This window comes from Diospyros lotus, chromosome 12 (assembly GCF_014633365.1).
Source record: "Diospyros lotus cultivar Yz01 chromosome 12, ASM1463336v1, whole genome shotgun sequence".
Taxonomy (NCBI): domain Eukaryota; kingdom Viridiplantae; phylum Streptophyta; class Magnoliopsida; order Ericales; family Ebenaceae; genus Diospyros; species Diospyros lotus.
Window position 1 is genome coordinate 259955 of NC_068349.1, and position 23433 is coordinate 283387.

The following is a 23433-nucleotide window of genomic DNA, read 5'->3' on the forward strand; positions in this document are numbered from 1 at the left end:
GATGTTCACACGCCATGTTAACCATGTCGATTGTATTTGTATTAAAAATCCCATCCCTCATATGTTCTCTTTGTCTTCTTTCATTCAACTTTGACAATTATTTTTTTCCATTTTCTTCCTTGAAAATCACTTTTAGTGTTTAGCTTCAAACGCCATATTGATCTAAGCCATGTACCTATAGTTTGAAACATTAAATATGAGGTAGACACGAGGTGCCAACATTCAATTGTCATTGTGGAGAAACAACAAATTTAAAGGTCTCGTATACAAAAACTAACTCAGGAAGAAAATTATTCAGGTGTGAATCTCTTGATTGTCATAATTGAATTCCAATTATTCCTTTAGTTACTTATTCTCGAAGTATGCATGCAATTCGCTCACTTATTGCAACGGATTAAGCACATGAAATAGAGACTTGACTTGATGCATATATGATCAACAAATGAAATGATTCATTTGGAGTATGGATGGTCGAATGAGGTAATCGATCAATTGGGACTTGATTTAAAAGGTGATTTGTAGGGAATATGAACGATTGAACGAAACGGTGAGTCACACAAGAGAAGATTAAGGTTTTTATCAATTGATTTTGGGAAAAAATGAAAAAAAAAATGAGAATGTCGACTTTATAGAGTCACATAATCGAGAAAAATGGTTGACAATTTAATATTATTCTTCTTTTATTTAGACAATAATGAAAAAAGATTAATAGTTTTGACAACACACATTTCCTTCTTAATGTCTATATCAATGCGCATATATAACAAATAACAGACACACTTTTAAAATTGGTCAATGATTAATATAGTGTGAAAATGACTAATTTTAGTGTATAAATAAATCAAGTAAAATTATGAGTGTCACAATAAAAAATAAAAATTTAAGTATATATTTATGCATTGGGCCTAATATAAAATAACTCCGCAAGGTTCAAAATTAAACGTCTAGAAGGCATTCTAATATGGGGATATATATATATATATATATGCCGTGTTATTTTGACCACCTTGAAGACCCGCAACTGCAATACCGTGGGCTGTCAAACGGCACGCGACTCGGGTCTCCCTCCGATAAAACTAAAGCATTAAAATTAAATTTATTAGCCACTAAAAGCCCGAGGGGGGCATTTCCGTCAGTTTGTTTACAAAGAGAAAGGCTCCTCCGTCTCATCATCCTGCTTGACGGCGACACCTGCGTGCTTATCCGGTGGTCGGGTTGCCAGAGGTCCAAATCCGTCCAATCCAACTGCTTTGCTTTCTACGCTCGATTCTCTGTTACTGTTGCCTCCGGCGCCCGCCGCCCGTTGACTCTTGAATCTTGGCTTTCTGCTTTCTCTGTATAAAAACTAGGCTCGCTTTCTGCACTCTTCCGAATAGAATCGCCGTTCCAAAGGGAATATGGCCGGGACTAATAAGCTCATGCACGCAGTTCAGTACGATCGCTATGGTGGCGGCTCTGCTGGTTTGAAGGTAATTCACTTGTTTCCAGACCTCTCTTCTCTTTTCTCCTTTCCTTTTCCCCCTAAATCCTGGTGGATTCTCTGAGATTTTTCCTGGATTTTTTTGTGTAATTACTGGATTCAAGAACTTTCGAAGATGTGGTGGGCCAGATAGATTTGACGTACATATAAGAACCTTTTTATATTCTGTACTATTATCAAGTGGTTGTAAATTTTCCAAGAGTTTCAAGTTTGGTATCTGCTTAGAACTTACCATCTGTGGGGTTTGTTTTCGATGAAACAAAGATATGCGTATTGAAAATTTGTTTAACCTTTAAGAATTCCGGTACGCGAACATTGAAGTTTTAGACAATCTAAAGATACTTGATGAGATTACGCGACAAACTCTTGACTTTATATAACCTAAGTTGAATGGATGTTGCCCTAAGGAGGTTAAAAGGACCCTTTCTTGGACCATCCAAACATGACTAGTGGATGCAACAAAAATCTGGTATATGGCTACTAGGGTAGGAGGTTTTCTGAGTTTTTTACACCTTTTATCCCAAAATTCGTCATTCGAACTTGGAAAAGGTAATCAACATTATTCTTATCAGTTGAGCGTTTTCATACATGCTCTCTTGTGCCTAGCTGTCTTTTTTTCAAAAAGTGAAATTGTGGCCAGTGGGTTGGCAGAAGGTATTATGTGTTGGTGGCCAAACTAGAGTCTGAAGTGAAGTGTAGCATTTTCTCTAGAAGTGAAATTATCACCAGCGGGTTAGTGGAGACTATTATAATGTGTTGGCAGCTAATCTAGAATGTAAAGGGGAGAGCCTGCGTACTACATATCTTGGTGAGCCTTGGGCGACTCTTTTAATTTAGAATGGTGTTGTGGATAGATTTGAGAAGAGTATGACTTCTAAAATCAATTCTGATAAAAGTTTTCATTTCCAGTCTTCCTAACTTATTTATTTTCATTGATATAATCTGCAAATTTTCTTCTTCAAAATTGCACCATGCATTTTGCAGCACGTGGAAGTTCCTGTTCCTGTTCCAACAAAGGGTGAAGTTTTGGTAAAGCTGGAAGCCACAAGCGTAAATCCAGTTGATTGGAAAATTCAGAAAGGCATGTTTCGTCCAATTATTCCTCGCAAATTTCCTCACATACCTTGTAAGTTCATTGGCATATATGTTGCCTATATGTAATTGAAATTTTCCTTCCCTGATTTGGCTGCAGTTTGTTGACTAGCATGAACCTTACACCTATGGGAGTTAGTCTTTTATTTAACTAAGAGACACGTCAAATCTCATGCTAATGCATTATTATTTTTTATTTAATATAGGGTTGTCATTTTTGCTTTTGAGACTTAAAATTTAATGGCATCTTCAATTTTGCTTATCAAGAAAAAATGTCGAAATTTACTTTTGGGCTGATTTTTTCTTCTTATGCTTGGAACAGCTACTGATATAGCAGGAGAAGTGGTGGAGGTTGGATCTGGAGTCAATAACTTCAAAGCTGGTGACAAAGTTGTAGCCATACTTAGCCACATGGTAAGTATTATTTTTCATTTTTACAATTTGTATTACTGCATTTCCTTGCCATTGCTTAGCTGATGGACAAATTTGTAGTTAAAGCCTTGAACGATCATAAAATGTTTCATGAAAAGATACTACTACTCTCCCACAAAAGTAAGGCATTTTTGGTTGGTTACCTCTGGATGAGGCAGTATGGGGAAGTTGAAAGCGAAGCCCCACATGCATGCAAAACCAGAACAATCATAAAACAGAAGGATAGACTTCAAGCTTGATGGAAGGCCATTGTTAATAGCATGCTGCATGATTTTAAGAGGAAATAAATGTTATACATGCACAGAAAACTTTTGGGTGTGCTGAACTCTGGATTACCAGAAAAAGAAGAGGAATGTGCAATGCACGGTTAATTGTCACGCTGCATGATTTTTTTTTATATTTTGTTTTTGTTTTTGTTTGGTTGATTATGGGCTGAATCATAGGGTGGAGGTGGACTAGCTGAGTTTGCTGTGGCTAAGGAGACTCAGACAATTCCAAGGCCACCTGAGGTATCAGCAGCAGATGGCGCAGGGCTACCTATTGCAGGTCTTACTGCTCACCAGGCCCTTACCCAAGCGGCGGGGGTTAAGCTTGATGGAAGTGGCCCAAAAAAGAATATTCTGATCACAGCTGCCTCTGGCGGTGTTGGCCTCTATGCAGTTCAACTTGCAAAGTTTGGGAACACGCATGTAACAGCCACTTGTGGGGCTCGCAACCTGGACTTCGTGAAGAGTTTGGGGGCCGATGAGGTCGTGGACTATAAAACACCTGATGGGGCAGCTCTCAAGAGCCCCTCTGGCCAGAAATTTGATGCAGTGATCCACTGTGCCACAGGCATTCCTTGGTCTACATTCGAGCCCAATCTGAGTGAACATGGGAAGGTGATAGATCTGACTCCTGGACCGAGTGCCATGATGACTTTTGCCTTGAAGAAACTCACATTCAGCAAGAAGCAGCTGGTTCCACTGCTTCTAGCTGCCAAAGCTGAGAACCTCAATTATCTTGTCAATCTGGTGAAGGAAGGGAAGCTTAAGACAGTGATAGATTCAAAATATCCTCTGAGTAAGGCTGAGGACGCCTGGGCTGCCAGCATCAGCAGTCATGCTACTGGGAAAATTATCATAGAGCCTTAAAGCATATGGAAATGGAACTTATTTGGTACCTCTTTTGTGTAGGTAACTAAAAGAAGAGGGCATGGGTATGGGTATGGGTATGGGTATGCATGTGTAGCTATTCGATGATATAATGTGTAATACTGCCTTGTGTTTCCGCATATTTGTTCATGCTATTGCTGGTTGTCAGTTGTAGTCTTGCAGATACATGTATTTTGTATACAAATAATACTGTTGATTTGGGTGTTGGTCTATAATAAGGCAGGCTTCTTTAGTTGACTTGTTATGTTTTCCTGTTTTGGAAAGATCAGAACAGTAAGGAATTTAAAGAATGCTATTCGTACAAAAGAATATTTACAGAAACGTTGCCGTCTTGCCCTTTGATATCCTTATATGTAATATATGAGCTTGAAATTTTTTATTTTTATCTTTTTAAAGTACAAAATTAAGTTGTAGAAAGAATCAAATTGTGGTAACCTACCATAGAAAATTGACTTTCTTCCAACTCCGGTAAACCCCATTTTGTCATTGGAGTTGCAAATGAGTCAACTTCTTGACTAGTGATTCATTCTAATCTTTAGTTTGACAAAAACTCGTTCAACTTTGTTTATTAAAGTAAATAAGCTAAATTTAAACTTTACTTCAAAACTCAATTTGTAAATGACTTGAGATTAACTTCAATAAAATACGACTCGTTAAATCTCATAAACAAATTCAATTTAAAACTTTTGAATATTCATAGGATCAATTGGAATCTAATAAAGATAATCGATTAGAAGTTCATGAATAGTTCGTTACCAAACTCATTTATAAATATATTATTTATAAATTTATAAATATATTATTTAACATAAATAATCAAACTTTGAATTATTATAATAATATAATTAAATTGAATGTGTTTAAAATTATTATATATATTAATTTAATTATTTAACTTAATAATATATATATTAAAATAAAATAAAAAATTAAATTTAAGCAAAATAACAAATTCTGACGAATCTGAATAGACACTTGAGCTTGTGTTGAACTCAAGCCCAAGTTCAACTCGTCAACCATGACGAGTCGAGCCTAAATTGATTTATATAAATTGAGTTTAAGTCTAATTGAAACTCAATAAAATTTAACTTGATTTGATTTGATTATAACCATATTTATGATCACATCATTTATATTGAAATATAAATTTTTTTACAAAAGTTATAATTATGAATAAATTTAAGAAATGTTTTATTGGTGATATAACTCAACATGTAGATAAATATTATATAAAAAATGGTTATTAGGAAGAGAATAACGATTATCATTTGGGTTCATAAAGCCTCAGCCTTGGTGGCGTTGGCGCGGTAGTAGCAACCTGCCCGGTTCAAAAATCAAAAGCAAACGCCTTTCTCAGTTTGCCCTCGCTCCCATTCCAGCATGCAAACGTGTATGTATGGGCATCTGCATGTTGATTCGCACGAATAAGCTTCTAGAGTTGTGCTTGAAGCATTCTCGTGCACAGCAACATCCTGTCTCAATGTTCTCATCAATTTCTCTTTCATCTTGCCCAACTGTTCCAGCATCCTTGGATGATAGTGATACCATTCGTCTCTTTTCGGCTTCGATGAACCAACCCAATTGGGAAAAAAGCAACCGCCTAAAATCGCTGGCTTCTCACCTTCCTCCCCATGTTGCTTCCAATATTATTGCACAGCATAGTGACAAGCCTGAGCTCGGGGTCCGATTTTTCAGATGGGTAAGCAAGCAATCCACATATTGCTATGATTTAGATAGTAGAATTAATCTTCTCAAGTTATTGGTACTTCGTAATTTGTTTTCTGTTGCACATAGGGCCGTAATTTTCTTGATTAAAGAGTGTAGTAATAGCGAGGATGAGGCTCTGAAGTTAATGGGTTCGCTTGACGACTTGCGAGATACTGGGTTTAGGCTTAATTATCCTTGTTACAGCACTCTTTTAATGTGTTTCGCTAAGTTGAGCATGGGTATGTCCGCATTTTTTGTTTATAGGAGAATGGTGGGTGATGGATTTGTCCTTGGCATTGTCGACTACAGGTCCATTGTTAGTGCCTTGTGCAAAAGTGCTTTCGTTGAAGCTGCTGAAATGTTTTTATCCAGAGTTTTGAAAGTTGGGTTTCGTTTTGATGTTCATATTTACACCTCTCTGGTGTTGGGGAGTTGCCGGATGGGTGATCTCGAAGAGGCCTTTCGAGTGTTTGATATAATGCCCAATCAAGATGGATGCAACGCCAACAGTGTCACATACTCGATACTAATCCATGGTCTATGTGAAGCCCGTAGGATTGAAGAAGCATTTCAGTTGAAGGAAGAAATGAGTAAAAAGGGTTGCCAGCCAAGTACACGTACATATACTGTCCTCATTAAAGCTCTTTGTGATGGTGGATCGACGGACAAGGCTTTAGGTTTGCTTGACGAGATGGCCATGAAGGGATGTGTACCGAATAATCACACTTATACTGTATTGATAGACAGGTTGTGTGGAGAAGGAAGGATTGAGGAGGCTAATGGGATGTTCAGAAAGATGTTAAAAGAAGGGTTGTTTCCCGGCACCATAACTTACAATGCCTTAATCAATGGTTATTGCAAGGAAGGGAGAGTCGTGTCTGCATTTGAGCTACTTAGTGTGATGGAAAGGAGAAACTGCAAGCCTAATATCCGCACCTACAATGAGCTAATGGAAGGTTTGTGCAAAATAAATAAACCTCACAAAGCAATGTTGCTATTTAGAAGAGTCATTGATAATGGCCTTTTGCCCAACAGAATATCATACAACATTTTGATCGATGGATTCTGCGAGGACGGACAACTTAGTGTGGCGTTCAAAATATTGAATTCGATGGAAGCAATTGGCCTTGAACCTGATGATTTTACTTACACAACGCTGATTGATGGGCTTTGCCAACAAGGGAGACCTGTGCAAGCAAATGGGATCATGGGTTTGATGATGAAGAAGGGAATATCTCCTGATGAAGTAACATTTACTGCTCTTATCAATGGGTATTGCAAGATTGGTGAAGCCGGAACTGCATTTTGGCTTTTTCAGAGAATGGTTTACCCCAGCTGTTTGATTAGTCCACATATATTCAATTTATTCCTTGATGTACTTAGCAAACAAAATAGGATGAACGAAGCAAACTTCATATTGGGCAGGATGGTAAAGTATGGTTTAGTTCCATCTGTTGTGACTTTCACAATATTAATTGATGGACTTTGCCGAGCAGGTGACACTAGGAAATCTTTAGGCATCTTAGGTCTAATGAAACAAGTTGGCTGTCTCCCAAATGTTTATACTTACACTGTTCTGATCCATAGCCTATGTCAGCAAGGGAGATTGGATGAAGCTGTGGCTCTTCTCTTCAAGATATCCCTCTTAGGATTATCTCCAAACTACATTACATATACCATATTGGTAAAGGCACATGTTAAAGCCGGGAGATTTGATTGTGCCCTTAAGATTGTCAGTGCCATGGTAAAAAATGGTAACCAACCAAACAGCCAAATCTACAATGCACTGCTTGCAGGCTTTGTTATTTCATCCCGAGAACTAAATGCAGGAACTGTGAGTACTTTGCATGATTTGGGTGCTAAATCCTCCCTTATAAGGGAGAATTGTGAGGATTGCATTTCTGACTGCATTTTCAAGCAAATAAGCATTAATGATGCTTTTGACATTCTTGGTAAGATCAAAGAATCCATTGGCTCCTCTATGGATTTGTATAATTTCTTAGGTATGGGCTTATGCAAAGTGGGAAGAATGTCTGAGGCAGGTCTTCTTGTCCAATATATGGCGGCGCATGGTCTCTGTCCTGACAAAGCTCTCTGCTCTTTGATCATCGAGTACTTGTGCAAGGAGCAGAAATTCGATGACTGCCTCTTGTTCATAAAACTCATTCTCCATAATGGTTTTCTTCCACCTAATACATCATACTGTTCTGTGATACATGGGCTTCGCAAAGCAGGAAAGGTGGAAGAAGCTAAAAGACTAGTCTCTGATCTCATCAGATATGCTGGTGTTGAGGAGAAAGCTGCAGTAGCACCCTATGTCGAGTTCTTAGTAAAGGAAGATGAACCCTGTCAACTCCTCGAGCTTTTAAAACTAGTTGAGCAGATGCATCAGGATGATAGGCCATGTATTTAATCTTTATCCCATTTCTTCTTCTAACTAAGAAGAGCAGGGGACATCTTGTTTCTCCATATGAGCAGGGATCAGTCAATTAAGTCTTCCCTTGACTGGCAACATGCATGATACATTCATTCATTCATTCATTCATCAAGCTGCATTCCAGCTGATATGCTGATTCAGCTGATGGTTTTGGGGGAACCGTTTGTGGCCGATTCAACGAAAGCTAAGTGCTATTGGGAGTTCTCTTTCACCATGGTAAAACTTGAATTTTGTTAAATTTGATCCCCCTGTATATTTGCATGTACGGCTGATGATGGTCTTCAAATGCTTCCAATTTACAGATTAGATGCAACCATCTCAGCTTGCTTAATCAATTCCAATAGTTAAGAGTAAGGGGTATACCATCCATGTTCAACTTTTTTCTCTTATTTAAATGTATGTACATCACCATAAATAAAAGTAATTAATGAATTACAATTTATGTATTCGATCTCGTTAAATGTTAGGAATTATGTTAATGTATTGTATTTTTATTAAAAAAAATATTAAATAGAAAAAATAATAACACATAATTTTTTTAAATTTTTTAATGAAGAGACGTAACATTTATAACTCCTAACATTATTTAATTAAATTAAATCCTAATAATTGCTTATGCGACAAGCAGACAAACAAATAACAAGGAAATTTACAAGTTGCATTGCGTTCACGTTATCTTTTATTTAAAAGTTGGCGACGTTATTGTCGTGGCATGGGATGGGGACCATAGGCGATGGGTGAGGAAAGCATGACCGTGAATATGGACTAAGTAGGGGGGCATTTCGGTAAATGTTCACGGATAATTTCCTTATCTTCGGGACCACAAGCTCAAGCACCACCACCAGCAGGAGGCACCAGCATTTCTTTCATTTATTTTACTAATTAAATATTTTATTTGAATTTCTTATTCTTTGTAGTAGGATCGTTTCGCCTTATTAAAGTTGAGAAAATAATAATAATTTCATATTTCTTTGGCTTCTTCCTTCTGCTTCGCTTCTTCCCCGGATTCGGCTGTTATCAGAAATCCAATTCTCTCTCTCTCTCTCACACACACAAAAGCTCCGTCTCTTGCTTTCGACGCCGTCCCGATTCTACGAATTTTCATATCTCTCTGCAATTCTTTCTTTCTTTCTTTCTTAGTCTCTCTTTTCGCTCGTCTGTTATGTGAAGGCACACCTTCAACAGATCGATGGTGAGTTCAACTTCTTTTATCGCACAATCTTGTGTGTATTTGCCAATTTTCGTGTTTCTAGGGCTTGATTCGGAGTATTCTGATTAGCATATGATCTGCAATTCGAATTGCATTTTGACTGTTTTCGACCTTATCTCGTGTGTGTTTCTTGGTATTGCATGCGTCTGTGCCTTTTCTTTCACCCTGGACTGTTTGTTTCCCCTTCCTGTCGCTGTTAATTGACGCTTAGAGATTTTGTTAGCATGATCATTGGAGTTCGGTGTTTACATAAACTCAGTTTTCGTTATTTTCCCCTAATGTACAAGGTTCGGAAAATTTATGAATCATGTCTCGTAATTAAATATGACTTTGGCAACGCTCAAATCAGAAATATGTATCTACTAATCTGATCAATTAGTGACTTCATCTCTAAGGCAATTTTGATTAATAGTCAATATATCTTTTCATGCATCTTATTGCGATGAGAATCTTTTTTACACACATGTTAACATTCTTGTAATTTGGTAGTAAATTGACATTCTGAAGAACACCTGCTCTTTCCTAGCAAAAATACCATTTTAACACTCGACAAATTTCATATTAAAGGATTCTGTTGGGTGGTGTCCTGTTTATTCCTTATGTTAATTGTAGCTGATTTGTGCCATTGTTTTGACAGAAGGTCATTGTTTGCTCTGAAGTTTGTGCATTCTTGGACTATGTCAAACTCTTCACCTGCTGAAGTTACGCCAGGGATTTCTTAGATCAAAGGAGTTTGTATATTATCTGATTGCAGCTTGTAGAGGCCGCATTCAAGCATGTTGGTGATTTTTTTGTACCTGTTTAATCTCTTCAGCAATGAGAAGTGGGTTTTTAGCGACTTCTTGTGTTTTATGCCACATTTTAGCACTACCATGTATCTACCAGAAAATGAAAACCACTGTGTTGCCAGTCTAGAAACCTCTCTTTGGAGGTTGGAAGTCTGTTGAACTAACTGAGACTTACTGTTTGCCAGAATTTTTAACCATGGAAAGGTATTTTTTGTGTTTATAGACATCTATTTTAAAATCCATTGGTGCCTTTTGACTTCGGGATCACTAGGCTTGTTATCTGGTCCATGATTCTTTCAGGTATAAAGTTATGGAGGAGCTTGGAGATGGTACATGTGGCAGTGTATATAAAGCTATTAATATGGAAACATCTGAGATTGTAAGTGGTTATTTTCTTGAGAGGATCATGCATCTATATTTTTAACTGTTCATGGCATTTATTGCCGATACAAAATTACTTCCTGATTTATTTTCTTCAATTAGTTGAAGAGCGAAGCGAATATATAAGTTATGTCCAGAAGTATCAACGATAATCAAGACATTCTTGGAAAACACAAGAAGTATTGGAGTAAATTTTTCCTTAGATGGTGTGTGTAACTAACCAGCTATGAAGAATTATTCATTTTGCAACTAGGTGAAGCAAGAGGAACGTACACTTTTCCTCCCCTCTAGCCCCTTTTCCCCTTTAACACAACTGAATCATCATAGTCACATATGAATAGTTAGTTGATGGTACCTTTGTGATCAGTGACAATTGTTGGTATTCTTCATGGTATGATTGTTTTCTCAATTACATATCCTGTGCAATAATCTCAATGTAGTTGTGGAAACTTAATTATGTATATGTTTCAAATAAGAAAAACCTATGGTTAAGTGTAGTTGGGTTTTGTATGCATATGTGAAAATGGATTTAATCCACTTTTGAACGTGAACTGACACTTTATAAAGCAACTTACACCTCTGTTAAAATAATCTTGGTTTAAGACCAAGGTTATTAATACTGTACCATACCAGACATTTTCTGGTATGCAAGAACTATTATTTTGTTTTGGCATGGGTACTTCCTGGTACTGGAGGTACCGACCAGGACATCCCAATACCGGGGCACCAAAGCTACCCGTCCTTTTTGAGCATGGAAGGTCAATCTTCAATCAGAGATTGCAGAGGCAAGATCAAGTCATCTAAGTCAATTTCCAGACTGCTGAAGGATGGTCTTTAATTCCCTGTTGGTCAAATTGCTTGATTATTCAAGGCCAAGAAGTAAGTTGATCATGTCATTGATGCTGCCCCTGTTTGCCTCTCCACCATTCTTCATTATCTCGTTGCAGAGTAATTTCCATGGTTTTTTTCTTGGGGAAGCTTTATCAGGTGATGAAACCCAGGAAGGTGATTTGAATCCAAGCTTGTTCAATCTTTGATGATCATCTCTTTGTTGAGATTTTGGGAAACAGAGAGGGTGTCTGTTATCTGTTTGGCATAGATTGGTTCTTGAGCTAGCAGGGATTGCCGCAGGGGATAACAAGAAGAATTGGATTCTTCCAAGTCATGTATAGCTTGCTGTGAAGAACAATGAGAAATTCAGCAGGGATATTTCTATGAAATTACTGAAAAACGAGGACTTCTTTGTGAAAATGGTTCAATGAAAATAAATAAAATTAACTAACCTTCTAAGAACATGTCTTGTAATTATTAGGTTATCTGTTGTGTCGGTTTGTATATTTGAAAATTTTAAGTGTTATGAATGTTGATTTGTATTTTTGAAAATTTTGAATGTTATATTTTTTCATTGGTTTATGAGCTTCAACACTTTAAATGTCTATAAAAATCAGCTACATGTTTTTCATGACTTATTTTATATAAGAAAAATTGTTATATTTGTACATAAAAATCAGCTACATGTTTTTCATGACTTATTTTATATAAGAAAAATTGTTATAAAAATCAGCTACATGTATTCTGTAATACTAATACCAAATCAGGTTCTTTGTCCAGTACAGTATAGACAACTATGTGTTAGATGGCTACTGTGGTGTTTTTTCATGGTTTCTTCAGACAAACTTAGGGTTCCAAATGGTTCCTGGACACAGTCAGGCCTAGAATTGACCTTAACTCTTATTTACTACAAGCTTTTGTGTTGGGTTCATGCCTTCCTAATTAACTAGTGGTGCTTTTGGGTATTCCGTGGTTGAAACTCTCTATGCTGTCACCTGTCATAACTTGTTCTATTCTTGTTATCTCATTTCCTTGTACTTTGGCATGTGATCATTTAGTAAATTTTCTGTTCTCCTGTCTGGCTCACTCACTTGTGGTTTAGAATGACTTTCTGTGCTTTTGGAGTGGCAATTATTAGAAGATTGATTAGATTTTTCACAGGTTGCAGTAAAGAAAATGAAGAGGAAATTCTATTCCTGGGAAGAATGCATGAATCTACGAGAAGTTAAGGTATGTGATTGTTGCCATACTTTAAATGGTATATACCATATATTGCACATTGTGCACCAGTCAGATTGCTAATCTTCTTGTTTAGGAAGCACTACATAAACATAAACACAAACATGTGAATTATGCAGGATAACATGCCTTTTGTTTTCTGTTATTCTGCAGTCCCTTCGTAAATTAAACCATCCTAACATCATAAAGTTGAAGGAGATTGTCAGGGAAAGCAATGAGCTTTTCTTCATATTTGATTACATGGTAATGTTTGCCATTTCTGCTATTTTAACTGTTAAATGTAATGACCAAAGATTCCAAGTTTTTGCTGCTGCTTTGATATTTATGCACAGTATATTTAAAAGTGATGCTATTGCTTAAGCTTCAGTTATGATGAGATCTTCCATCATAGTTTCCTACCTCCTAAATGTTTTTTTCTTGATCATTTCCAACAACGTTGAATCTTAAAAGAGCTGAGCTGAGTATTTTTCTAACATCCATATGAGTAAAAAGTAGAAAGCTGAAAAAAAAAAAATTCAAGTAGAAAGCTGGAGCTATTTAGAATCATTACATCTTTCTGGAAATAGTTTTTCTTTTTGGTGAATAGAAATCTGTCACGGTTCTTTGACTTGTAGGATTGAATTTATCAATTTTGTTGTGCAATGAGATTTTTGCAGAATTTCCCAAAGTAATCAAGGTTCTTCTGGTACTGATATTTGTAATTGTGGGGAATTTTTCTGTTAAAATGTTCTGAGAAACAAAATCCAAGTCTTTTTGTGGTTAATTAATTGGCTATCGATGATATTGTTTAAGGATATCAACAATGCATTCCCTTTGTGTCTTAAACTTCTTTTTTTTTTTTTTAAGATTATGAAAACAATAATATGTTGCTTCTCCCATGAATGATGGCTGGTGTGCATAATGTGCTGTGAATGTCTTTTCACAAGGCTCAAGTTCAGTTTGTCTTGATCATCTCTTCAACTTTTTATATTAATCTTGACTGTATGTTTTGCTGGATGGCATTCTCTCTGTAGTTACTGCAGTTGCTTGTTAGGCATCTGATATGCACTATTCACATAAACTTGTTCCATAATAATTTTTTGTTAATTATGTGCTGTTGTTACTAATCTTGGAGAAATACTAGTTGAGGAAAGGTGGAAAGTTATTTTGTTTTCTAATTTTAAATGCTTTGACTAGCAAGTTAGGGTATTTCTTTTAGTAGTGGTGAAACGGACGTCCATGACAACTTGTAGAATTATGGTTGTGTGTTTCTTTTGATAAATAAACGTTGGTGCAAACCCTGTTCAAAAGAACCTGAGAGTATAAATCTCCAAGCGCGAAATCACATCATACTTTGGCAAGACCACTCCCATGAGTATAAATAAGAACTCCATCTCTTAACACTGGTTATACAGAAGTTATTTTTGCTATGAAATGGTGAGATACCTACTGGTATGAAATATGAATTATAATATTATGATGCTTGAATCTGGGCCTTCTCTTCAGGAATATAACCTGTACCAAATAATGAGGAGACAACATAGGCCCTTCTCAGAGGAAGAAATTAGAGCTTTTATGGTGCAGGTGCTGCAAGGACTAGCACACATGCACACAACTGGATATTTCCATCGGGACTTAAAACCTGGTATGGATCTTATCTCAGTAGCCTTCCATAATTTATGGCTCTGTTCATGGGGGTTGGAATCCATGGAAGATGTATAATTATATATCTTTTTGCCTTTCAGAGAATTTGTTAGTGACAAATGATGTCATCAAAATTGCTGACTTTGGACTAGCTAGGGAAGTGTCATCAATGCCCCCTTTTACAGATTATGTTTCTACTCGGTGGTAAGTTATGATGATATTTTTATCCTGTTAGTTGCACATATGTGATTGTTCTTACTTATAATTCAATTGATTCAGCTTCTTTCTTTAGTAATATACCATCTGTTATTCAAAACATGAATTTGTACAACCTGACTGCATTTTCCAACTGAAATGGAAACTTACTACCAAAGTTAATTTGTACAAGGTACCGAGCACCAGAAGTCTTGCTGCAGTCCTCAACGTACACTCCTGCCATTGGTATGTAATATGCCTTTAATTTCTGAAACTTCTCAATATCTTGTTAGATGTTGAAGAAACTGCACTTTAAACTTACCAATGTGTTGCATGGACTACATTCTGGTTTGGACTGTTTGGTTGATCATGTATGAACTAGTCATATATCTCGGAATGTTTGTTTCACATAACATCCTTCTTTCCCCTTTCTTTCTTTGGGTTTCCAATCAACGTTCCCTAACTGATGACAGTTGAATTCTGTCAAAGAAGCCATATATGTGCTAACCCCATTTCTTTAGAATACCTTGATATTTTACGAGTGATAATAACCATCTGATGTCTGCTCTGTTAAAAGTAACCGTTAATAAGCATTGCCTACAACTAATTTCATATGGTTGAGTCAAAGGTACAGTTATATTGTCCACTTACTGCTGCGATTCACAAGTTCTGTGCAATGAACCTAATAATTCTAGCCATTTGGGCTGTCATTTATATGACATGAACCTATTCATAATGTTTTACACAAGTTAGGAATGAACAGGTTAAGGATTATACATGATGTTCCATTGACAGACAATGTACTTAGAGTGCCCCAGAGTTTGGTTTTAAGGTGAATATGCATAGAAAAATAAAAATTATTCATCATACTCCATATATACACATGAAATGTGAGTTGGAGTTGCAAATCCACATGCTGTTTCTTTTGTTTATTTAATATATAAGAATCTTGTCAAAACTGAACAATGGAAAGAAAAAGGCACTAGAGCTGGAGATTTATGCTTATAATATACAAAATTTTAGAAAAGAAGTTGATCTGCTTTTTAGAATCTTAAATGGAAAATCATATAGTAACATGCAGGTTGAAGCGTGCATACTTAATGCTTGGTTTCACAATAATATGACTTCTCTTTTCATTTCGTTGCTTTCTTTATCAGAAAATGGTAAAATCAGTGTACCATGGTATAAATACAGATAGTTTTTGCCAGTATACTGTGTTTGATGGACCTGGGTATAGGCCAAGTTTCCTATTAACTCTTGTCCTAGACAACTATTATATTTTGGTGGAAGTTGATATGTTAGTTTAATAGATAGCCTGGCTGATTTCTAGACGTGCTTATAAACTTCATTAAAAGGATTTTGACCCAAAACTGCCTGGTCAGCTGAATTAGAGGTGTGACTGTAGTAGTAGGGTCTTTTAAACTTTGCCAAAAGCAGTCCATAAATTGGTTCTTCCAAACATACTTTTGTAAATGATAGATCAACAATGCAAGTGAATAACTTAGCGAGCCATTTGCATTTGGTAATAAATTTAATTTGATATTTTCAGTTCTATTTTCTTTCCAAGTTCATAAATTTAAGCTATGAGCTCTTGGTTGTGTTTTTCTTGCTAACTGATGACTGATAATTAAACGCAGACATGTGGGCTGTTGGTGCAATCCTAGCTGAGCTTTTCACTTTGTGCCCTATTTTTCCTGGTGAAAGGTAATTTCATGACCTTAATTGACATTCAGTTTTCTTCACATCTAAGATGATTGCAAAAATGTTCTCTTATTATTAATCCACTACTGCACTGAGATTGGCAACTGCATCCTGTAATAGTCAGGTAATAAAGTCACCACGCCGAGTTTTCCTGTACTAGGAGCTTAAATGGGAAACCTGATTAATTGCATGCTGCATATTATGCTAAAGTTTCTTCATCAGGGCCTTTCCTTATGTCTCACTAATATCATTTCCTTCATTTTCAGTGAACTAGATCAATTATACAAGATATGCTGTGTTCTTGGGACACCTGATTGGACTGACTTTCCTGAAGCAAGGAATGTTTCACTACTTATCAATATTAGTTACTCAGAGGTGATCTCTTGTTCAGAGTAGTGGTTTCTTTTATACTATTTTATGATATTCCTCCCCTCATTATTGTTTAACTTTTTTCTCGTTTGTTCTTGGTAGATTATGCCTGCTAATCTCTCAGACATCATTCCTAATGCAAGCTTGGAAGCTGTAGATCTGATCAAGGTTGTTGCTTTATGCTGCAGGATGTATAGTTTACTTGAAAGTTGACATACTATTTGATTAATAAAGTTGATTTTGGTTGTGATTTTGTTTCTTTCCCGACTGTGCTTAGCAACTTTGTTCGTGGGATCCATTGAGGAGGCCAACTGCTGAACAATCCTTGCAACATCCATTTTTTCATGTAATCAGTGATCTCAAGTTTATCTGAAGGTTTCTTTATTGTTTTATTAGAGGACCTAACATGTGCCAATAAATAGGTTTCTCCGAGAATTTCTCGTCCAATATGGGATCCCCTTTCGTGGAAGTTAAACAGCATGAGTATGATATTGAACTCTGCAGCTAGATATCTAGTACTGCAAAATTTCTTTTACAAACCTTGTCTCGTTCTATATTCTTCTCTTATTTCTATACAGGACCTACACCAAATCTTGAGTTGAAGCTATGGGACTTTGGTACTCAACCAGATGATTGTTTTCTTGGTTTGACCCTGGCTGTGAAACCCAGTGTGTCCAACTTGGGTAATGAGTTTCTTCTTTATTTATAATGGTGCCTTTAAGCATGGATGGAGACAACAGTTAATTCTGTTTGACGTAAGCAGTTGATATGGGTTAATTGTTCTGGTGGGACAACTTATTGCAGGGTTTTGGTAATATTTTTGAAGCATAAAATTATGTGTAAACCCCATTAATTACCAAAATTGAGTGTCTTGCATGTTTGTCTGTTCAAAAATTCATGTTTATGATGAAGACTCCATCACCATTATCTTACATCACTCATGTGCCGCTTATGACAAAACCACTGCAAGTTCTATAAATTGAAAACAAATATATATCTCCATTTTTTCTTGGGTCAATTTTGAATGTGTGATACAGGGAAGAAGTACTGGCAATTGTTGTGTTTTCTAAAATTTTATATTTTCCCAGACATCACTTTTTTTGGGACAGAGGGAAATGAATATCCATGTATGTATCTATTCTTAAACTGTTTTGCAATTGCATGTTCATTATTTCCAAGAGAGTTTATGCTGCCTATTTTAGCTTTAGTATGGATGGTATATGACCTTTGTATTTAACCCTTGTATTCTGTTTCTTCCTTTGAACTGGTTCTCTGGTCCTCTTCGCTTCATTTTTCTATACCTATTATATTCCAAAATAAGTATTCTTTTTGATATATGAATTCGTTCCCTGCAGACATTTCCCATAAAACATCCAAAGGTACAGGAGAGGTGAGTTTGAAGAGCTACATTCTGAAAATGCTGCTGTAGCCTGTGATATTCAGTGGAAAAAAATTTACATTAGATTTCTGCTTGTGAAGGAAATCACGTACAATACTCTAGAAATTGTGAATTTCCATTATGCAGGATATATTGGTGTGCTCTGGTTTCCGGGATAATCCAGAACAATCAGGTAATTTTTCTGTTAATTGATATTCCCTTTAGTGCTAATGGGCCATAGTTGTAACTTGATGGATAAGGGTGTTCTCCCTGAGGATGTGATTGCTAACAATTTTTGTTTTTGTGCCAAGGCTTATCCTCCTCATGGTCGTGTATAAATCATAAACTTGTTCTTTTTCTGCTGTTGTAATATTGTTGCCCTTGTTTCTGAGGACTTGCTGATTTGTTGTTTCCAGTTTTTTTATCGCTGCTTTCTCCTGGTCACAATGGAATTACCCCACCAGTGGAGTCGTCCTTGCCATTATCATTTAGGTGAGTCCAAATGCCTCTCTTTCTCTCCCTCTTCTTCACCATCATATAACACTACTAGTGCATCCAAATAGCCACTTCATAGATTTATTGACCTTGCTTTCCCAACTGATCTTAATTTGAGTTCTCATTGATGTTTAAAATCATTTTGGCCATTTTAGGTCCTGCCTAGAACTAAATTGGAAGTAGGAAGCCGATTTTATTTTATTTTGTTTTATTTTGTCTGACGTGTTGTTATATCCCCTGATAAAAGGTCATCTCTTCCAGTTCACTTATCAGTGCTAGTTTCTTCAACTTGGTCTTTGGTTTTAGGTTCTCACCATTAATGGTGTCTGTTAACGTTTTAGTTTGATTGAGTTGTCAAGGGTAATATAAGAAATTTCAAATGACTTAATTTCATTTCCATCTTGGTTCCAAAAATAAGAATTAGAATTCAATTATAATTTTTCAATGTTCTGTTCCAGATGAAATGGTCATAATCCTAATGGAATTAGAATTCCAATTCTATAAGAATTGGTTCCAAACAAGCTATTAAGGAACATGGGTAGTTTGTGCTGAACCCAAATGAGTGGGCACCAAGTTCTGTGTAAACATGAAGCATGTGCTCTCTCTCTCTCTCTCTCTCTCTCTCATGGGCACGCAGAGAGTAGCGTGCCCTCGTAGACACGCACATACAAATGATGCCTGCTATGTTGTTCTATTTTAAGGCTTGGGCATAACCATGGTTGTCCATTTTATGGACGGTGTACAACAAAAATTGTTTACTGTGGCATATCTCTGATGTAAATGGAATACTGTAGGGGCCAAATAAAGGTTCTACTAAAATAATTTGTTAATAGAAGCTTACTGTTGTTTAGGATTTTGCGTGGTCTTATTATTCTGTTTTTTTCCATAACAGTCCAATTCCAAATTCAACAATTGGAGTTCCACAATCAGCTGGATTCACCATCGCCTCTTTGCAGCCTCATATCTTAGACCGACCATTGTTGTCCATGTCTTCTTCCCCCTTCCAGCAGGGTCATTGTCGTTAAGGGATTAAAGAAGTTGCTCACATGATTGAAAGGAGCAATTGTAGAGAGTATACTTGTAATTATTTCCTCCCAAAAAAAGCCTACTAGGACTGTTTACAGCTTATTTTTCCTTGAAATTTACATGTAAAAACACGGGTCTCCGAAGAACTTTAAATTTGCAAGTATATACATTGAGCAAATATCTTCCTTTTTGGTCTCTGTTTCTATTGTGTTCTCTAAGTGGAACAAGAGGGTGTTTGTCAAATCAAATATGTTGGCTGCTTTGAAATAGAATTGGATAAGGAGATTTAGTTAGGGTTTGGTTAGTGGTGGAAAATAAAAAAAAAAAGTGAAGAAACTTGTTTAAATACAAATATTTTTAGATAGAAAATTGAGATTTTCAGGATAGTTCTAAAATAAGTTTTTTTTTTTTTTTTAATTTTTCTTGCTAATGTGAAGATTTGGAGAAAGTGGTTTTTGACGAAATTTTCTTCAAATCATCTTTATTTCTTTCTCAAAAGAAAAATCTCTCTCTTTTGAAAATGTATTACAATTTCTTAGATAGAAAATTAGATTTTTTTTTTTAACTTTTATATTTGAATGCATTTTTGAAATTATTTATAGAAAATGAACACTAAAGTTTTATTAGAAATTAGAAACAAAAAATATTTTGAACAACAAAACAATCCCTAGCTTAGCGCTAGCTAGCTAGCGAGCGTCCCATGTAATGTTCTGTGGATGTGGATGTGTATGTACTGTGGGAAGTGTACCTGATTTGACTTGGCCACTTATAATGCAAAAAGAACAGCTGGAGTGGGGGTAAAGTCTACATACACGCGCCCCAAGTATTATTCTTCTGCAACTGCTTGCAAGCTCCAGCCAAACGAGGTAATGAATTCATTTGGACTCTGGATGTTGATAATACCCCTTTGTTCTGCTTGAACCAGGCAACCAGCTGTTGTGTTGAGAGAGCCTCCTCCTCATTGTTAGTTTCATTTTCATGTTTTCTATGCTTGTGTGTGGCACACAAGGATTTTGCAATGGAAGAGAACGCATGCATGATTAGTGAAACGGAGTACGGGATGATGGCTGGCTCACATTCTAGTTATATTTACACCATGGATTTGGAACAAGGATTGGGCGACCACGAACTATTGGCTTGCTTGTACTTGCAGTGTGGCTGTTGATACATCATGGGCTTACATAAATCCTTTCCAAATGGATATTGTGTTGTGACAGTGAAGGGTCGTCACAGGGCAGTGTAATCAAACCGATTCATGAGTTGGGGTTTTGATCTATGGTGTTGGAATTAACGAGTCTTAAATATGTGAATTGTAAAAGTCTTCAAAATTGGACGTGACTATTCATACGGGACGCGATGCAGGTGAGTGAACATGTCAATTTGGATGTAAAAGGTGTAAGAAAAAATATGTGTGCAATTTGGACCGTCAAGTCGCGTCTAAATATGAAAGGATGCGATATGAAAATCTATATTAAACTAGGTCAAACTGATAGATGTCTTAGTTCTCAGAAGGCTGATTTTCACCTAACTATTTCAAGATAGAGGGGAAAAATCAAAAGTGTGAAGACACTTTGGCAAATACATTTTTAGATTTTTTCAAAAGTCTCAAATAGAAGACAGATCAAAGCTTTATATAGTAGGTTGTTCCTGACCCTCTAGATGCTAAGTACATGAATGTAGAAATGTAACTGAAGCATCTACATGAATGCTAGAATTAAAGAGAATACATCAATACTGAAATAAAAGAACAATTAAAGGATCAATTAAGGAAGTCAGATCAAGTGAACTGATTTGTGCTATCGGTCTTCTCTCTAATTGGGCTTCATGAGTTGGGCTGATGGGCTTACTGGATTGGGCCTGGTCTTATGGGACTCATCCTGCTAGGCTGGGCTGGCCTTTTATGGGTTGATTATACAGGCTAGTTATGGATTGTGGCCTTAAATGGCACATGCTGGCCCAACTGGTCCATTGGTTGGTAGGTTGGGGTCTCAACTAATGCAACATGTTTCTCATCGCTATCGAGTTGCCTTAAATTATTGCCAACTGCGCCAATGCTCAAGCTGTTGTCCGAGCCCAACATGTCCCAAATCTGAAGGGCTGAGACTCGAGATCCCAACACAAACAACATGACTTTTTACAATTGGACACTTAAAAACTATAAATAAGACCCCCATATTCCCTTCTCTCTATCAAAAATCAATTCAAGTTATTGATTTCATACATTCTTTCTCTAACATATTTTCATAATTCTCTATTACTTTCAAAGTATAAGAGATTCTAATATCTTTCTATCAAGTCAAAAATAAGAGTACTATCAAGTTTGGTTTTACCCATCAAGATTAGTATTGTGCTATACTAATTCTTGGAAGAAGTGTTAAATCTTGAGAGACGGACATCTATTGATCTTTTAGTAGAGAGTGAAATCTATCATAAAGAGATTTACTTCACATACCTCACTTCAATTTGGTCCTATATGTTTTGTTTAAATCTCCTTTTATTGAATAATTGTGTTTGTGTTTTATTATTAACGTGTGTATTATCCTAGTCAAATTCTGATTTTATTCCAACATATGTAACCATGATGAGATGAATATATATATATTTCCTCATCTTTCCAGAACCAGTAGACCGCCAGCCATGCCTTTCCAATAATAATGAACAAAATTTTGCAATGGGATAATATTGCGGTAACTAACTGCTGCCTATTATTATTTATATTTTTGTAAAACATGTGTCGTTACCATATTTTCAACTTTGCCAACCAATTTTATTCGTTGCTAACAATACATTTTTAAAATGGTTACGGAATGAGTGAATAATGGAAACCGCGGCCAATGAAACCCATCTCAATCATCTCATCCCAATTAAACAATCTCCCTTACATCCCAAAATGCAAGGAAAAACAGAAAATGGAAATATGTACTATTTTAATTTTATCTTAAAATCATTTTCACTAGGGTTTAATCTTTTTAAGAGTGTCTATGGGTTTAATCCTTTTAAGAGTGTATATATATATATATATATAGTTTTAATTTTTTCAATAATATTGTTTAATTTATATTAAACAATGCTGATATATTAATTCAAATATAATAATTATAAAGAGTTTACCTATTCAATTTTTTTAATACAATAACTTAATAGCGTAAATCCTGTATTATTATATTTAAATTATAATATTTACTTAGAAAATGATAAATCTCTCCCTCTCTCTCTTTCTCTTTCTCTACATGTATATATGTTTGCTTCCTTATTATCAATTCACCGTATGTATGCACAAATCATAAATTAATAATTAAGACAGTTTGAGTTATAACAAAAAAAATAAATAAATAAATAAAAAAACAACCTTTATAAAAGAGATAACATAGTTCCAAACACTAATGTCCTCTCAGAGCAAACAAGTAACCAACCATCAATGATGGCAAGAAGAACATAAATGCTGCCCATGTGGGTAGTCTAGTTGGTCAAGAAGGGGGCATAAAGTATCTTTCGTGGTGAATTTTGGACTAAGATTAAGGATCGAGTTTCGTAAGCTGCAGTGTAGGAGTACCTCTCTCCAAAGTGAGGGGGGCTCCTTATGCGCGGTGAGTCTAGATCTAGTCATTGCATCCGGCTAGGTCACCATAATTAACCTCTTCCCACGTTCTATTGAGTCGGGTGTGAGGGGCGCTCGGGGTGAGCGATTTCACCTTTTGGACCAAGAAGAACATAAATGCTTTATAAAAAAAAAAAAATCCTATATACGATAAATAATTAATGAACTTCTTAACATTAAATTGGTCGTTACAGTTGATCGGTTTTTGAGTTATTTATCGAACCTAAAAATCGAATTCAAACTACTTCGGATAATTTTTAAAAATAACCGAAATCAATCATTAATTTTTATAAATTG

The 23433-nt window shown here is 36.0% G+C and overlaps 3 protein-coding genes across 9 annotated transcripts; all 3 read left to right on the forward strand.

The window, feature by feature from the left end:
- Positions 1-1120: 1120 nt before the first annotated feature.
- On the forward strand, positions 1121-4395 carry LOC127787159 (chloroplast envelope quinone oxidoreductase homolog). 2 transcript variants are annotated; one of them, XM_052315064.1, is made up of 4 exons: positions 1121-1469; positions 2465-2561; positions 2895-2986; positions 3448-4395. In XM_052315064.1, exons 1-4 carry the CDS (start codon positions 1398-1400, stop codon positions 4135-4137), a joined length of 951 nt encoding a protein of 316 aa, XP_052171024.1. In that variant the 5' UTR covers positions 1121-1397; the 3' UTR covers positions 4138-4395. The 2 variants fall into 2 exon arrangements, with proteins under 2 accessions (XP_052171024.1, XP_052171023.1); XM_052315063.1 differs by having other exon boundaries at positions 1123-1469; positions 2465-2606.
- A 1054-nt stretch (positions 4396-5449) lies between these two features.
- On the forward strand, positions 5450-8706 carry LOC127786675 (pentatricopeptide repeat-containing protein At3g07290, mitochondrial). Of its 3 annotated transcripts, none has more exons than XM_052314226.1 (2): positions 5653-5857; positions 6130-8706. In XM_052314226.1, exons 1-2 carry the CDS (start codon positions 5790-5792, stop codon positions 8276-8278), a joined length of 2217 nt encoding a protein of 738 aa, XP_052170186.1. In that variant the 5' UTR covers positions 5653-5789; the 3' UTR covers positions 8279-8706. The 3 variants fall into 3 exon arrangements, with proteins under 3 accessions (XP_052170185.1, XP_052170186.1, XP_052170187.1); XM_052314227.1 differs by having other exon boundaries at positions 6175-8706; XM_052314225.1 differs by having other exon boundaries at positions 5450-8706.
- Positions 8707-9259: 553 nt separating this feature from the next.
- On the forward strand, positions 9260-19733 carry LOC127786676 (serine/threonine-protein kinase MHK). 4 transcript variants are annotated; one of them, XM_052314228.1, is made up of 19 exons: positions 9262-9494; positions 10150-10504; positions 10601-10679; positions 12674-12742; positions 12905-12994; positions 14237-14375; positions 14476-14578; positions 14763-14815; positions 16207-16273; positions 16537-16645; positions 16742-16807; positions 16917-16985; positions 17062-17122; positions 17218-17322; positions 17728-17766; positions 17995-18029; positions 18165-18210; positions 18434-18509; positions 19405-19733. In XM_052314228.1, the coding sequence occupies exons 2-19, from the start codon at positions 10497-10499 to the stop codon at positions 19535-19537; spliced, it is 1347 nt and encodes a 448-aa protein (XP_052170188.1). In that variant the 5' UTR covers positions 9262-9494; positions 10150-10496; the 3' UTR covers positions 19538-19733. The 4 variants fall into 4 exon arrangements, with proteins under 4 accessions (XP_052170192.1, XP_052170188.1, XP_052170190.1 ...); XM_052314230.1 differs by having other exon boundaries at positions 10153-10504; XM_052314232.1 differs by lacking the exon at positions 12905-12994 and having other exon boundaries at positions 9260-9494.
- The last annotated feature ends 3700 nt before the right edge of the window (positions 19734-23433 follow it).